Source organism: Egretta garzetta, unplaced genomic scaffold (genome assembly GCF_000687185.1).
Source record: "Egretta garzetta isolate BGI_Z169 unplaced genomic scaffold, ASM68718v1 scaffold102, whole genome shotgun sequence".
Taxonomy (NCBI): Eukaryota; Metazoa; Chordata; class Aves; order Pelecaniformes; family Ardeidae; genus Egretta; species Egretta garzetta.
In genome coordinates this window covers 28306-46640 of record NW_009258786.1, presented here as the reverse complement: position 1 = coordinate 46640, position 18335 = coordinate 28306, and the positions used below count along the sequence as shown (strand labels likewise).

General features: G+C 42.4%; 1 protein-coding gene across 1 annotated transcript in view; it reads left to right on the top strand.

Moving 5' to 3' along the window:
• The first annotated feature begins 368 nt into the window (after positions 1-368).
• Positions 369-18335, top strand: part of LRFN2 (leucine rich repeat and fibronectin type III domain containing 2) — a 38956-nt gene continuing 20989 nt past the window's right edge. The window contains exon 1 of the mRNA XM_009649479.1: positions 369-1741. Within this exon, the coding sequence (XP_009647774.1) occupies positions 369-1741 (1373 nt within the window). The remainder of the gene's footprint in view (positions 1742-18335) is intronic.

Here is an 18335-nt window from a genome sequence, read left to right as displayed (position 1 = left end):
ACGGCAGGGTTTGTCCTCTACCAGCTACCCAGTAAAACTTATAAAACTGTCATGAGAAAATAAGTAGTCACAAGACCCTATTGCCAGATGTAAGCATTAACAATTCCTATCCAACTCAGATTTGGAACAAAGCCCGCTTGTTTTTTTAGAAGGAAATGCATTATGTGGGGAAACATGTTGCTATAACACTTAATGTTCCCATCCCAGAATGCTGATCACTTCAGGTGTGACTCCTGAGAGAAGGCACTGTGAAGTCTCTCTGGAGGGAGATGTTAGGTAAATCGTAAGAGGAAAGCTAGCTGTGTCATCACTGCTGATGTTCCTTGTAACTTTTTTCATTTCTTGCAGGTACTGTTGCGTGATTTACCATGGAAAAATTGCTCTGCAGCATCCTGGTGTTTGGAATGGCTGTCATGGTCAACGCTTGTCCCAAATACTGTGTCTGTCAGAACCTGTCTGAGTCGCTGGGGACTTTGTGTCCCTCCAAGGGTCTCCTATTTGTACCGCTAGACATAGATCGAAGGACTGTTGAACTCCGACTTGGGGGTAACTTTATTATTAATATCAGCAGACAGGATTTTGCCAATATGTCTGGACTTGTTGACCTTACTTTGTCCAGAAATACCATCAGTTACATACAGCCCTACTCTTTCACCGACTTGGAGAGCCTTCGGTCTTTACATCTGGACAGCAACAGGCTACCTGACATTGGAGAGGATATTTTGCGAGGCTTAATTAACCTTCAGCATTTGATTTTAAACAACAACCAGCTAAGCAGCATCTCTGATGAAGCTTTTGAGGATTTTTTGCTAACATTGGAAGACTTAGACCTTTCCTACAATAACCTCCGAAGCATTCCCTGGGAATCCATAAGGAAGATGATAAACTTGCACCAGCTCAGTTTGGATCATAACCTGATAGATTATATTACAGAGGGGACGTTTGCAGATCTTCAGAAATTGGCCAGATTGGATCTAACATCCAACAGACTTCAGAAGCTCCCCCCTGACCCTATATTTGCCAGATCTCAAGTAATTCCATTAGCTGTTACCCCATTTTCTCCACCTTTGTCTCTCAGCTTTGGGGGCAATCCGCTGCATTGCAACTGTGAGCTACTGTGGTTAAGGAGACTTGACAGAGACGATGATATGGAAACTTGTGCTTCTCCTCCAGGTCTAAAGGGAAGGTACTTCTGGTATGTACGGGAGGAAGAATTTGTTTGTGAGCCTCCACTTATTACACAACATACTCACAAGTTGCTTGTTTTAGAAGGACAAACTGCCACGCTGAAATGCAAAGCCATTGGGGATCCCACCCCAATCATTCATTGGGTGGCCCCCGATGACCGTCTCATTGGGAACTCTTCGAGGACAGCTGTTTATGACAATGGCACCTTAGATATCCTTATCACCACCTCCAAGGATTACGGGACTTTCACGTGCATAGCAGCCAATGCTGCTGGAGAGTCCACCGCAACGATTGAGCTCTCAATTGTCCAGCTCCCTCATCTCAGCAATGGCACAGGCCGAGCAGCCCCACCAAAATCCAGGCTGTCAGACATCACCAGCTCCAGCAAGTCTAATCGTGGGGAAACAAAAGGCCCACCAGAAAGGGCTGTCCTGGTGTCAGATGTGACCACTACCTCAGCTTTGGTAAAGTGGACGGTGAGCAAGTCAGCCCCTCGGGTAAAAATGTATCAGCTGCAGTATAATTGCTCGGATGATGAAGTCCTGATCTACAGGTAAATGCAATTGCTGTTTTGTCCTCTGATGGAACAGGAAAGCAGGATATGAAGTCTTTTAGGTCATTGATTTGACTTTGAACTGAGGTAGCACTGCCACTGCCACCAGTATCATTAGCGGTGTCTGATAAATTTGATCTGTGTCTGTCAGTTTATCTGTTGGTCTGTTCATCACTTTTCTAAGTCATACGCTACAAATCTCTGTAGTATTCATTCTCTAACATCAGCTGTTCTCAGTAAAATTTCCAATTTCAGAGAAAATAGTACCACAGTTGGTAGCCTCCTTACTAGGCTTAACAAAGAAAGAAAAACTTGACAGGCTGGAAGTCAGAAGTTTCCCTTTCCACCTCCTGTAGGTGGGACTGAAACATACTACTGAGAGAGGAAGCAACGTGGGAGGAAGTTTGTGCTGTCTACCCATAACACAGGCTCTAATTATCCTGCGATTCAAGATTCAGGGTTGTTAGCAAGAGATTTTTCACCTATATGAAAGAGCTCGTTTCTTACTTCACTAACATCTGTTTTACACAACTGTAATGGCTGACAACTTTGGAGCATTTAAAGTTTTATACCTTATTAAATGCAAGAAGAGATAGACATAATTTCAAAAGCAAGCCTTGAATGTTCATTATGCTCCTCCAGTTCCACAACTCCTCCAACTTTTAATGATGTAAAAAAAGAGTCGCTCTTGCACTGATCCTAACTATGAAAAAGAAAGAAGCAATAAATTTTAGGGATTAAAAATGGGTAGGAAACTGCTTAACAGAACAGGAAAACAGTGTTACTGCTTTTTTCCTCTGTATTGGAAGAAAGATTGATGTAGTATGTTCATGCTAATGATGAATCCCTAGAAACCACCCTTTCCTGCTTTTTTACTGCAGAGGCAGCAGTATCGGGTGCATTGAGCTGAAGCCTGTCTTTGGTTATATGTGAGCTACCAGCAGAAGTTACAATCCCAGGGCAAAGTAGAAACAAACACATAAACCTCTATAGCTTCACAAGCATCCTGAAGCAGAAATGAGAGACAGATGACGTCTTGCTAACCTGGTCTGAGGAACAAGTATCTGTCAAGGTGACAGGCACCCTAAATTCTTATCCGGTCCCCGCTGCTGCCTCTCAGTGAGGTTTTGGGCCTTTGTTGCTTTCCTTGGCTGTGGCTCAGCTTTCCAGAAGCACAGTGAGGACAGTGCTATTTCCATAAATCTCCCATCGGGGCTTTTTGAGCATTCATTGGTGATGGATAGCTCTTTTCATTCAGAGCTCTCAAAAACACTTCACCAAATAAAACAAATTTTATTTCTCTACATTTTGCACCAGGGAAAAATGAAGCATGGGAAGATGAAGTGAAATTGTCCAGTTCCTGAGAGTTGATCAGTGACACTCATAATATCAAAACTGGCTCTTATGACCTTCAGCCAGGGAACCACTCAGTCCCTTAGAGTTAATTAACTAAAGCTGTTTCGCTTTAATTGGTCAGATGCACATCACTGCAATGAACATGTAGAAAAACCTAAGGGAAAAGGATTTCTACAGTGCTCTACTCTATAAAATGCTGTGTATGTGCTAAATGGGATGTGATACTGCTTAGCTGCTAAAATGATGGGTACTTAATATACATTAAGATGTATTGGTATGCCAGGACTGAGGCGCATTGGCTGTGCTCAGCTCGAAGGAATCCTGCCTCACTAGTAAGAAATGTTGTATGCGCAAAAGACAAATGTTTGCTGCATTCTCTGTTAAGAATTTTTCATGAACATTGTACCCACAGTGAAAGAGTGACAGCAGTTGTTCTTCCCTCCCCATTGAAATTAACATCTCTCCTGATCATCACCCAGGACATCAGTCCCATTCGTGCTGCCATCCCAGTTGTGGTCTTCCACTTGCAGGAGCTGGAAATGGTGCAAAGGGGACCGCGATGGGGTTGAATGGCCCCATGAAAATTCAAAGGTGTAGGAGATATAGTGGCAAGTGTTGGGCCTCCCGACTTCACTGAGCTGAAATGGTATCAGAATCTGAAGTTTGACTCTGGATACACCATTGCCATCATAATGAGGATTAGCAGAAGGAGCACAGTTTGTCTGCTTCCCTCATCTGACCTTCCCTTGTTTTTGCTGTCTCAGGGCCATTGCTGAAGCTAGCAGCAGGATTTTATCTCTTTCAACTGATTCAGGATGCATGTTTCTGATACTGATCTAATGAGCATGGTCCTGGATCAACACTCTGTTCCACATGGCTTACCAGAGTGAGAAGGAGAAGCTGAAGGGAAAGGAGTGATAGCTTGTGCAAACGTCTCAAAGAGGCAGCTTGGTCAATGTTTACTTGCAAAGACAATGACTGCCCTTAACAATGGCACCAAATCAATAACCTGAGGCTGCTCAGGGGTGACATGCTATATTATCTTTTTCACATCATTGGCAGAAGGGAACATTCGCTCTTTAATGGAGCACGCACTTAACTCTTAGTGGTATCTCAGAGATCCCTTTTTGTGCCTTGATCTGTGCTCATATTAAAAAAGCTCCTACAACATGGGCCTGTGCTGGAGTCATGTGTCACACACAGGTGAACACCATTGCTTTCCTGATCTATGTGTGCTCCTGATGAGCTCTTTCTCTCTCTCTGACTTGTCCTTGCACTGTTTTTAATAATTCTAATGTCAAGATAATTATATCGTTTCACCTGGAACAGAAGCAGGATTCCTCTCTTTCTAGGCAGAGTAAGAGGAAAGTTTGTTTTGCTTTTTTGGTTTGGGTATTTTTTAATTTGCTTTTCTTGGGTTTCTTTCTTGGTTTGTATTTTTTTCCTTTTCTGATTTATGTTGCTTATTCATTCTAAGTTTTCTTTCCTCTTCACTCTCTTTAACTGTCTTATTCATCTTTGTGCCATTCAAACCCATGCTACCCTGGATGGAGCAAATGGAAATTGGTAACATCGTGGCTAGCAGATGCCACAGAGAGAAAACAATAGATTGGGAGTCATCAGCATGGATTCACAGTCATGCTTGACAAACCTCATAACGTTTTATGATGAAATAAGAAGGTTGGTAGACAAGACAAGAGCAATAGATGTCTGCCTCAACTTCACTAAGGCTTTCGACACTGTCTCATAAGATCTTTGTAGAGAAGTTGATGAACTATGGGCTGGATGAGCAGTGAGGTGGATTTAAAACTAGCCAAACGGCTGAGCCAGGAGGGTTGTGATCAGTGGCATGAAGTCTAGTTGGAGACCAGTAACTAGCAGTATGCCCCAAGAGTCAATACTGGTCCACTACCTATTTAACATCCAATCCTGTTTCATATCTTCATTAATGACCTGTATGATGACACAGAATGTAGCCTCAGCAATTTTGCCCATGACACAAAACTGTGAGGAGTGGCTGATAGACTCGTGTCATACTGTCATCCAGAGGGACCTTAACAGGCTGGAGAAATGGGCTGAGAGGAACCCCATGATAATCAACAAAAGGAAATCCCAAGTCCTGCCCCTGAGGAGGAATAACCCCATGCATCAGATATGCTGGGGCCACCAGGCTAGAAAGCAGCTTTGCAAAAAAGGACCTAGGAATCTTGGTGGACACAAGATTGAACATGAGCCAGCAATATGTCCTTGCCATAGAGAAGGCTAATGGTGTCCTGGGCTGCATTAGGAGTGTTGCCAGAAGGTTGAGGAAGGTGATCCTTCCCCTCTACTCAGCACTGGTGAGGCCACCCCTGAAGTACTGTGTTCAGTTCTGGCTCCTCAGTACAAGAGAGACATGGACATGCTGGAGAGAGTCCAGCAAAGAGCCACTAAGATGATTAAGTAACTGGAGCACCTCACCTATGAGGACAGGCTGAGAGACCTATGACTGTTCAGCCTGGAGAAGAGAAAGCTCAGGGGGAACTCATCAATGTGTACAAATATCTGAAGGAAGTCATGTTTTTTTCAGTGGTGCCCAGTGCCAGGAGAAGGGCCACCATCTGAAGGTGCACAGGAGGTTCCATCTGAACATCAGGAAATACTTTTTTACTGTGATGATGACTGAGCACTGGCGCAGGTGGCCCAGAGAGGTGGTGGAGTCTCCATCCTTGGAGATTCTTCTATTTTGAATACCTTGGAGATATTAAAAAGCCATCTAGTAATGATCCTGGGCAACTGGCTCTAGATGGCCCTACTTGAGCGGGGGGGTGGACAAGGTGATATCCAGAGGTTCGTTATAACTTCAACCGTTCTGTGATTCTGTAATCCTGAGTGCTACTCAGGTGGACACTTCCTTTGACTCTATGAGATAATCACTGAAGAAAAGATATTTGTAACCGTCCCTCCAGAAAAGGACAATACAATCTGCAAAGGCCAGAGCCAAGTGAATTTGGATATGCTTGGACAGTTATGTGGGTTTTAATGCAGGAGTTTTTCCATTCTTTCTTCCTTTTCTGTAATATAACTTACCATTAAACATACAAGAGTGACCGTAAATGTGTATTGTACCCATCACTTTTAGCCAAGATCAGAAGTTTGTTACAAAATGCAGAACTAAAAATCACTTCTTATTTGAAGGAAAAACATGCAGGAAGAGTAACCAATGTCCAACAGAGAAAGGGATGGAAGAAGACCAGAGGTCTGCAAAGCAATGTCTTTCCTTAGGGTTAAAGGAGCAAACACACAGAGACCTGCTCTATCACAGAAATCCTATCTGCTCTTGGGAAAGTTGAGTACATTTTTTCTCAGACTAGACTCTCCTTTCAGATGTGTTATAGATGTTTAAGAGCATCATACTTATGATCAGTGCAACTTAGGCACTGGCATACTTAATTCATTTTGTATAAGAGTTTGAACTGAAATATAAAAATCTGGAAAATAGTATCTTTGGGCCTCAGTTTCCCATCTGTAACCTGGGGTCACAGCACTGCTTTGCTTCGTAGGGTTAAACACGTTAGCAAATACTGTGGAACCAGGAGCCCACATAAATGAATAGGGAGACTGTTGCTTTGAAGTCATTGTGTGGTCTGCAGCAACAGGGATAGTCATGAATGATTAAGATGGAGCATTACATAACTGCATCACTTGAATTCAAGTAAGGCATCTGGGGACAGAGATTGTGTCTTTTTTTTTATGTGTAGAGCACCCTACATGATGTGGGACCAAATCTCAGTTTTGGCCATCGGGCATTGGTGTAATATATAAATTCACCACTATTTCAAAAGATGAATAAATCTGCAAGTGTTTTGTAAAACTTCCCAGGTCGTGCTGAGCCTGCTGGCTGTGTTTTGAATTAAAGCAATGATGCAACCACTTAAAAATGTGCATCTGAAGTGCGACACTGCCATTAGATTTATGAGGGATTTAGGTCTGTTTTATTTGGTGGTATTTCGTACTAAGAGTGATAAAAACAACTGTACAAATTAAGAATTACTGTAGCACTATAGTCTCCCTAGCCTATAAATTCAGCACTGGAAAAAAATGTATTTTATATATCTCTGAAAGCTTATTTTTTCTATATATATTTTATGTAGCAGGCAGTCTAAGCATTAAAATATGAATAAATGGCTCCATATCTCCAGTCTATTTAAACAATGGTGCCATGAATTTGATTACTTAAACAATATAATAATGATTTACATTTACACAGCTCCTTTTACTGCAAGTGCTTTACAGACTGGCTGAACAGAGATCACTCCACCAACCACTGCTATCCTGTCACCTCTCAGTTAAATATTAGCTGCAGTTTGGCAGTCAGGTGATAGAGCAACTCCATTTTATGAGCAAAAACCTAACTTCAGCATTTGCGCTTACGCATACTTTAACTGAGGTAGGAAGTAATTAACTGAGTTTGAATTTCCCACAGCATAATGGGATAAATATGCACTCTTCTAGTCACTTGCATGTCAATAAGAAAATGCTTTATGACTAAGGTGCTGCAAACTGCAGAAAGAGCTAAGTAGGTAAGGATGTTCTCTCAAACAGCAGTGCCACATGGAAGACCAGGTTACTCGTCAGAGGGGATGCCACTGTCTAGCTGGCTAATGCTTCTTGCAATTCAAGCCTATTCTGTGAAGGTCTGCTAGCTGAAGACTGAAAACAGAGGAAGCCCTGCCCTGTTGCCATTAGGGAAAGTAATGTCAATAACCTGATGCTGTAGTAAAACATGTTTACATTATTTTCTCTCTGAGGAAAGTTAGAAATACATAGTTCTGGTAACTTTAGAAAAAGTGGAGGATTAATTACATCTGAAAGGCCCTGACATCTATCCTTGCTGATGATTTGGACAGTGGATTTGTACAGACGAAGACTTATGGGTAAATGCCTGCCACTCTTCTACCCCTTTTTCAGTTCACCCTTGATTCCAATCTGGCTAGGCACTGACCTTCCTCTGTGGCTCACAGCTGGTGCAAAACCCCCTCCTCACTCTCAACATGTAAGCTGAGCTATTCTGGTTCCATTGTATCCAGGATACAAACCTAGATTTGGTCAAAGCATTTATATATTTAAACACTGAATAAAACAACTATTGGGAGGAAGGACATCACATGAAGACATTAATCATCATGTATTAATAATTTGTATTTGACAGGTTGAGACAGCAACTGTATAAAAATAAAAACATGAAGTCACAGTCCCAAAAGGAAGCAAAATTTATATAAGCAGAGCAGGGGAAAGTTTGACATGGACATTTGGTACTTCAGGTCATTTGAGAGTGGTTTGCAGCCGTAGTGTACATTGACTTCTGGAGGACCCTCAGCAAGTGCAGGCTTGCTGAAAGGCATCAGACATAATGAAAAAGATGCTTCACAGAAGCACGTATTCTGGGACCATGGGGTTTTATTTTCTTCTGCTGAAGAAATTTTCATCTAGTATTTTCTTTTTATTTTGTCTCTCTTAATGGGAGAAGTACAGGGACAAAGGGTATTTTAGGGTGTTTTTTTGTTTGTTTGTTTGCTTGTGTTTGTTTTTTTCTTCTTTCCTTTTCTCTTTGCAGTATGACAAATCTTTGAAAAATAAGAAAGAAAATGTGGTGAAAACTACAAAAATTACACCTATTGCCAGATAATGAAGTGGAAAACAGAAATATAATTGACAAAACATAAATATAAAAAAAATATAAAAATAATCAAGAATTAAGGAAAAGTAGATGTACATCTTAGTATTACTAAACTTGTCCTAGATTGTTGTGACAAACTGTCATCCACCTGATGCTTGTACAGAAACTGGTGAGAAATCCATTGGTGAGAGCCAGTCCAGCTCATCATGAGTGGAGACAGACCACTCAAACACTACCCAGACCAATATTTTCTTTCTTGATAACCACCACAGAAAGGCAAAATACTAAATGTCCACTTATCCCTGCAGGAGATATGTCTCTGTATGTCAGAAGTATACGAGGGCGCTTGCATTAGTGCTGCCCAAGCAGCACTGCCCCAGCAGAGCAGAGAAGGGAAAGCAGAGAAGGGCAGGACAGCACCTTTCCATGGTTTGGAGTCATTCCCATCTCCTTCAAACTTTAACAACTGTCAAATAACATTTAGTGAGGTATGTGGAGAGGCTGTATGCTACAGCTCTACCCCCGAGCTCTGCCTCAGGAGCTGAATACAAAGGCAAAGAGCCTGATTCTCATCTCAGCCCCTGTTGTGCTGCTGGGAAGTAAGCCCACCACAGCTAAGTGTGTTGCACAGGGTGGAAAGGAAATCAGAATCGGTTTTCGGCATAAGACAGCAGTACTCCCATTTTATCTCTGCTGCTAATTATTTATTTAGCTCATCAAAGGCTCAGCATTTTTACTTGAGGGGAATTCAGGATGAGCTAATGCTTGCCCATAACATCTGCCACATCCTCTCTCTCAGCTGCTCTGAACCCAAATGCCAGGAGCTGTCCCCACCCGTCATTGCAATAACAAGCTACACATCTGATGCCAAAATGAACTATTGAAATAAGATTTTTCATTAAGCTTCAGGTGAGTCAACAATTTGATGTCTAAAAGAAAACTTTTAACATATTCAGGTTCATACCATTCCTGAATATTAAGAAGCCAGCATACAGCTGCACAGTTACAATTATCTTTCCTATTTCAAATCTAGGGCAGATTTATAGCAGCTCATGTAGGGCTCTGTGTGAAAAACCTATTGCCACTTGCTCACAGCTTAAAAGTGTCAACCTCCCATGTCATTTGTAGTCATGCAAAGTGATAAGTTAGCGCTGATAGCTACAAATGTTAGCTGATTGAATGCTTGACGGAAGGCTTGACTCAAAGCCCTTACAAATGGGTAGCCACCATTCACTCTGATGGGCTTTGGTTCAGCCTGAAAAATCTTGCATTTTCGGGATTACCATTATTGTCTAGAGAGGCAGATGGAGGAAGAAGAGGTTAAATAGTTTGCTCAAGGTAATTCGGTAAGCCAGTGGAAGAAAAAACATGCCTACAGAATCACAGCTAAGAGTAGTTCTGATTTAGCTTTCAATGTGTTCCTAGCAAAGTCCTTCCTCACATTTTCCAAATCTGATTATTTCCCCTCACAAAGTCATGGTTTGGGGAGAAAAATATAGCATTCTTGGTGTTGTTACTGTTGTTTGGCATAGGTTATAAAACTGTTTGACTTGGGAAAGGCATCTTCAACAGTATCAAACTTGGATCAGGGCTTCACTGTAAGCATGTACCTGTGCAACAGAGGTGTGTCGTCTCCTTAAAGGAATAGTGAAAACAATGAGGCTTGATTTCCTCCATTGTTTGTATATGTAATGCACATTTAAGCACCCAAGATGCTCCACTTGATGTCCAGGTTTTCACTTCTTCAAGTGGTGCCTGCAGCAGGTTACCAATACTCCTTGTCTCTCCAGTGCTGATCTGTTGAGTTCCAGGTGGTGTCAGAGATCCACTCTAATTCCTTCCTCGTTTTGGGTCACGGCTACTAACATCTGGGTCCTTTTAGGAGACATGAAAAAAACACCAGTGACCACAGAGCATGACAACTACTCCTAGCCTTTCTAAATCTGTATCTGAGAATTTCCTCCCTCCCTTCACTTCACTCTTCAGTTTATCTGGGACACCAGCAATCCAGGTAATCTCCAGGAAACTAGGAAATCTCCTTCAAGAGTGGAGACCCTATAGTAAAAGTAGTGGCTGAAAACTACCTGCCTGAAGAGAGGATGAATTTATTTTTATCTGCAGGTGTTTTGCAAGAGAGCTATAAATATAAAAGAAAAGCTTAAAAGCATATTGTAATCCTAAAACATATTGAGTTCCTAAAATTTGCCTTGCCAGTTTGAGATCATTCTGCTTAACTTAGCTCCCACTTGCTCACGCGCAGGCTTCAGCCTGTGGGTAGGTGAAATAGGGTGCCTTGACAGCTCCTGCCTCCCAAGCCATCTGACACCCTACCCAGTACAACCCTCTCTGAAGTCACAGAAAGCCTTTTTAGCCATTTCAAAGTTGTCTTTATTTTAGATTTTTGGTAGGAGGTACTTGGAGTAGGCCACCTGCTCCTCCTGCAGCAGGTTCCTAATACTCCTTGTCTCTCCAGGGCTGACCAGTTGAATTCTGTCTGTGGGCATTGTTCTGGGGTTTGTGCAAGAAATTATGTTTAATTTTGTATGTAGGGCTATTTTATCTATCAAATACATGAGATGGGACAAAGAGGATGGGAGGGGGAGAATAACTCAAAGTTACAAACATAGCCAAAACCTAGTGCCTTATTTCACTGCCATAGCTCAGACTCACCTGTCTGATTGCTTGTTCTGAATTTCCTATTATACCCTCTCTCTTTCATACCAGGCTTTCTGCTTGTATGCTCAGGTTGTTTCCAGAAAGACTGTACCTTTTTGTACAATGATTGCATTGATTAACCCTAAGACATGATAGCAAAGATACAGCTTGTTTCCCTAGAGAAATGACTTACAACTCATCATTTGAAAAATATAGAACTGCAAAAGACACAGCACTGGAAAAATAAAAAAGAATACACTGGACTAAATAAATTATATTATAAACTCTTTATTAGCTTTAGCTCTTACAAGCATGGTTATTTTTGGATTTGCCCATAATAGGCAGATTTTATGAGCAGAATATATGCATTCAGAGTGGAAAAAAAAATCATTCTTCTCAGGTGAATGCAACATTTGTTTCTCATTTAAACCTATTTTGAGGCTTTAATTGAGATATTGATGGTGAGTAGTCTTTGTGTTAATGGTCTGGTCAGGGAAGGATGAAAGAGGAGGATTTCAGACCAGCTGAGGAACTTAAAACTTGAGGCAGAAAGCAGTTTCATAATCCATGTAATTTTTTGAGTGTTGTACTTGCAGGATTTCAATGAAGGCTTGTACTACAAGGAAGTCATTTATCCTTTCTTTGTTTAAAAGGGGCACAGGAGAAATGCAGCTCAAATTTTCAATGGTAAAGAAAGAAAGTGTGAAGTAATGGATGTATTTGAAAACATGATACAGGTTATTCCATTGTCGTATTACCTTTTTTCCCCCAAACATGTCTTTTTTTACAGTCTAATATGAGGGCAGTAAAGACATGTACCCTGTAATCCATAATAATCTGTAATAGGGCCAAGCACAAAGGTAATCCAGTCCTAGCTGAGGATAACAGGCTAGTACTGCAATCTAAAGAAACCTTGAAACTATAATGCCATTGAAAAATGTCTATGTTTAAAATGAAATGTTCTGATTTTCATAGCAGAGAAAAAGGCTGATCTGTTCTATTGCCACAGCCCTGTTGATGTCTCAGAGTCACAGCGTGATCATATTAGGTCCCAGAGCATTTGACAAGAATCCCACAAAGTGATGCTGCCCAGAAAGGAAATGGGAATTGGCTTCAGCCTTTGGCGGAGGGCACTGTGGGGTGGAAGCAAAATCACCTGTGTGTCACAGCAACAGAGAGGGATGCACTGGTGCTGGGCAAGAGAGAGATACCTGGCCTGGCATGCTCAGGTGGGAAAGAGCTCATCCACAGAGGCTACAGCTGTGCTTTAGGGTGGCTGAAAAATCCCTGTAGACAGCAAGGTAAGGCTATACTATAATCCCCTTCTCTTCTGCTGCTCCTGGTTTACAGATTAGTTTATTTGCAGAGAGGAACACTTTCAGACAGCCAGCACTAGGTGTGAATTTGTGCTGAATTTGCCCATCTGTCCTCCCTCCCCTTCCCTTTGCATCATTTTGAATTTGCATAGGTTTAAATTTTGTAATATATTTATTACTTCATAATTTACTTCATTTTGACAATAAAACAAATAAAAGAGCTGTTTGCTCAATGCAATTTTTTTTTTAAATTACCTATTTGTTTATTTAATTGGCTTGGATTGTGGAATTGGTTCTTATGTAGATATCCCAAACCATGCTCTGAATTTTTCTGAGGGCTGGGACTGCACAGGCAGTAGCTGCCCGATAGACATATGGGCAGCCAACAGCATCAAGGCACCCCACCAGCAGCTCTGTCGTCTGGCAGATTGCCTCAGAGAGTGAGGCTTGATGAATCAGTCCTTCTGCCAGCGCTGGGAGGGTGGGGGATGCCTGCGCCTCTTCTCCAGAAGGCTGCTGCAGAATGAAAAAGATACGCAGCAGTGATCGCTGAGCCTCCCCACATGTGGTACAGCAGAGCTGGGATGGCAGCAGCCAGGTGAACTTGAATCTTGCTAATTTATGTATGTAGAGGCAGAATTTCAGCTTGGTTATTCTGGGGCAAGGATGGGGCACTAGCATGGTGCCTGCTCTTCTCTCTGCTGTGTGCAGAGGTTCATGGCCTGGGAGTGCCATGGGGAGGAATTTGACAGCACTGCCAAGGTTGGGCAGTGAGAGAGGGGAGGAGAAACGAAGGTAATTTGTTCAAAAATGAAGGTAATTCATTCAAAACTGTCCTGTCTCTCTGCCTCTTCCCTTTCATCCCTAAAAGGGAGCTAGATGTTCATGTAAGCTGAGCAGGCAATATAGCCAAGAGGACCCCTGCTTCTCTCCTCCACTGCTTGATCCTTCCAGCCTCCTCTGGTTGCTGTTTCAGTCAATGGCTTGACAGTGCCTTGCTCTCTGAGCAGGTGAAAGGAGGTGTCGTGAGTGAGTATGTTTACACAATTTGATTTAGTAGAAGTTTAGAATTTATTTCTGCCTTTACGGAAAATCACAGAATTGGATTGTGATATTTTAACAACACTCAATCATCAGTCGATTAACAAAGTGATTCGACAAAAATTAGTCAAAACAGCAACTTAGTTAAAGATTTGAAAATGGCAAGGTTCACTCTATTACTGCATGGAAGAAGTACACAAAGGAAAATTAAGTTACGCTGGAGTTATAAAGGTTCACAGAGATACTGTGGATGCAGAGAATAAGGAGGACCCTCCTGTTGAGTCACAAGGTTCAGAGTAGACCCCCTTGCTTTCTAAACTCCTTCTCAGAGGGGCATCTGTGTGTGGCTAGGTCCAATCTTAGTCTCAGACTTGGTCAATGGTTTATGTCTAAGGATAATATGTGCCTAGCAGCAGTCTAAGACTCACTTTGTAATTAAAATGTACATCTACAGAATACTTAAATTGATTCACACATGCAGGCACACAGACATGATTATATTTTTTATGCATATATAAAGGTATACCTGTTAAAAATTCCCCTTGAGTTCAGTGAAATATTCACATCGAATGTCTTGGCATTTCTCAATGAGTGAGGCTTGAGCCTCAAGGAGTGAAGGGTTTCAGCCCAGGCTCCACTATCATTCCTCAGCAATGGTCCTCAAATTTTCACAAACTTACAAGTTTGCTAGCTCTGAGAAGCATCCCACTCAGAGAGAGATGCTGGTTGCAGCCCACTGTGGTCCAGGAGAGCTCAAAGGGCCTCACTTAGGACCACTGTTTATAGGGTTGTGAGACGATTGGCTTTAGTAATTTGTAAACTTTCATCCTGACCACAGTCCAGCTGGCAATTACTGGAATTCCTGTAACAATGGTACTGCTTCGCTTGGGTGTCAACCCAGGTGAGGTGTGCTCCAAGGCTGTCAGGGGTTAACTGATTGTTCCTGTCCTGCCCCTGCCTTGACCAGTCAACTGACGGTTTTAGTACAGACAGTGCCTCTTCCTGCTTCAGCCATGTTGGAGTTTCTGGTACAACTAAGGGGCACTTAACCAACCAACTCCATACACAAAGGCTGGGGTCCAGACGGAATTCCTGAGGTTGTAAAGTGGTAGAAAAGGGGTGGGGGGTGGGAGGGAAGGCATCACCACAAGAGGAATGGTCACCATGGAAGGAGTCACTTTCAGAACCTGTCTCCTCTCATCCAGGGCCTCGTGGTGCCCAGGGTGACTGCTGTCACAGGCTACTGGCTGGGCAGAGGGCAGTGACGGACCCATCTTCTCTACATAGTGTCCAAAAACCCTCCCGTGCTCTCAGTGGCACTAGCAATGCTGCAATCTCTGTTAGAAAAAATGCAGAAGTACCTCTGATAGACGCTTGGCTCTTTTATGATTTGTGTAGGGAGATGGGCCACACCTAGGACACAAGTTTATATGTACGGCTAGTAGTTTAAATTCTGTTTTCTTTCTCTGGGGACACTAATGCTTTTTATGAGGTGAAGGACTGTTTGCAAGTGGAAAGATGAAATAAACACTGGGAGCAGGATTCACGCCTGTGAAGAGTGTTAACAAAAGCCCGAGGGACTGCAACAGTCCCATTCCAGGGCTCAGACCTGCACCTTTGTACAACACCAGGTTGGAGTGGGATGAAGAGGTGGTGAGACCTTGTGCTATACAAACTCTGCCTAATGGAAGCATATAAGCTTTTAGTTGTTTGAGTTTTTTCCCTCACTAAAACATAATATTGTTGTTTGTTTCACCTTTTCTCTTTGTTTTCCCCATCAGGGCTCTCTCATGGTAGATAATTATATTGGCTGTGGTTTAATTAGCTAATTATGCCAGAACTGGAATATTTTTCAGAGTAAATCCTTTTATTTCATTGTTCAAAGCAGCTTCCATTTAGGTTTTCTCCTAGAATTTTCTTTGTATTTCATTTTGTGGTAGCACTGGTGTTTATAGCTGAGTTTTATGAATATGCTGGTTATCCATGCGGAGTGCAAGGAATAGCACTTTGGAGGGCAGAAGTGGCATACTCCTGGAGCTAGCACACTGACATAAAACTTCTTGCAAAATTTAAGTGATATTTTAGCTTTAGTGTAGAAAACAATAATAATGGTATGGCTTTACTTCAGAAAAAGTGATCTTAACCTTCGTATTAACACCTTTAAAGGACACTTTTTATCTAGCAAGTATAAGGCTTTTTGAATTTGGCCTTTGCATCTCCAAACAAAAAAAAAAATCCCTTTTCCTTAGCAGGCTTAGATTATTGGTGTATATAAATCTTGCCCCTGTTTATAGCTGTACTGTAGGCAAAAATTTAGATGCTCACTGAGGTTACAGGTGAATGGAATCAAAACTGCCTGTTTTTTCTTGAAAAACCCAAAGAAGGCAAGGAGTAGCACAGAGAAGCAGACAAGGAGAGCTGCTCCTTGGCTTGATTAGCACACATAGTAGTAAGGTTTATGTTGCTGCAATGTGGAATTGTAACGTGTATTGTTTCCAGTGGTACCTCACACTGGCAAAGTCCTACAACTTCCTGTCCAAATCCATATAACCTTGTAGTGGCAATGGCTGATCACACTTCTCCATTCCTTGCTATTTCATAGCCATCCATTTAGAGTCACTAGATGTTGTTCAACTACTGCAGTCAGTATTGAGCAAAGTCTTAGTAAGATTTGTTGCTGCCTCACTGCTTTCACTGCATGTATTGTGGGATTGAGCTGTAGGCAATTTTCTTCTTTCTTGGCACCCCTTGGATGCGGCTAGTCACAGTAACAAGGTCAGGGCTTTGATGGAACATTTGGGAACCTGCATTTACTATGAACTTAGTCAGGATCACGTTCCAGCTCAGGGTGGCCAAGGTGTGACCTTACAGCTGCGTGGTGCTGAGAAGTTTCCAGCTTTGCTAGTCCCAGCGACCCACCTCCTGACACTTTCCTAGTCCCTGTACCTCTCTAGTTAAGATTGGGTTAACATGCTTGCCGAGCTTCATGTCCATCTGTTAGTGAAACTGTGTCTGTCTGCACTAGGTTAAAACCCGTTTTCTACCCCACTTTATGTGATTTCAGTCCAGAAACTTTCCATGTTTTTAGAGTAGCAAAGGGAGTCCAAGAAAAGCCATAGAAGCAGAGTCCTTCCTAATTAGAGAAAGTCCCTGAGGACACGATCTGCAAGTGTTTTCCTGGCTCCTGCCAGTTTCCTGTCTTCTGTTTAACCCTGGTTAAGCTTGTTGATGACAGGGAGGCATATACTCAAAAGAGGTGCAAGCTGCTTTTCAAATCAATTCACATTTATAGTCCCCAAAAAAGAGATGTTATCTTGGGGAAATTTTGAAGCTAATGCCTCAGTTTACCCAAAGCAGACCTTAATCTGCCATATAATGGGACAGAACCACAAAGTAATTGATTGTTCCTTACATTGAACAAGAAGCTGATTTAAAAACTAATTTAAAAAAAAAAAAATCCACACTAGCTGGTCTCACAGTCACTGCAGCAGTGTGCAACATCTGTCTAGCACAGCCTCCAACCACCTGCCTCTGTAATGGCTATGAAGCAGCAAACCATATATCAACTCGGTTTTATTTTCTAGCCCTGTTTAAAATGGAACAAACTCTGGAATATCTGTCCCATGGGAAATTCCAATATTGCAACATCTGTTTCTGTCAAGAATCAGGCTGAAAATTCTCCATAACAGTTGCTTTGTTTGCTTATGGAAATAAAACTTTAAAAGTATTTCATTTGGAAATGTGGAAATGTTGCTATCAATCTCTTTGTGGATGTTACAGCTTTGGGAGTGACAGCCCCATCCCCACCATACATCATGCCCCTCGGGGAGTTATTCTCTTCCTGGAAGCAAAGCTCCCTAAATTCATCACGTTCACTTTGATCTCTCTCCCCTGACTACAGAAGTCTGTCTTCCTTCCCCGCACATTGTCCCCGCTTTCAGCCCCTGCAGTGGCAAAGGGATGGTCGGGGCGTACAAGGGGAAAGGGGTGGCTGTCTGGGGGGGCATGGGGAAGGGCTGGAGGATGTGGTGGAGGAGCAGAGCAAGGGCTGGAAGCAGAGCACCAGGTGCCAGGGAGAGGAAGAGCATTGTGACTCCCCACAGCTATAGCTTTCATTTTAATTTTCCTGACAAGAGACAATAAAAAAGTGGATCTAACAGAAACCCCTATTTAAACACTAAAAATTTATTTCATTTGAGGTATCTGACCAGCTTTGCCTTCGGAACACCAAGGTTTTGCTAAATGCAACTCGTGTTAGTGCCTGTAAGAGCTTTGAACACGTGGTCCAAGAGACATCCAACTAATGCAAAATACTTGTGCACTTTACACAAGCTCCCTCAGGGAGGGGATGATTTGACATGAGTAATGAATCCCTCTACCAGACAGAAACCGAACGGCTCTGCCTTATGCAGCCGCAGCTGCAGGAGCCGAAAACCACCAGCTGAAGTTCATGTTCTGGGAGCCATCACATTTTTCAGTTGTTCTCTGACACTAGCAATAGATACAACACTTGTCCCATCCCAGCTGCACCCTCCCCGCTAAGGTTTGCACTTAGGTGAACCAATAA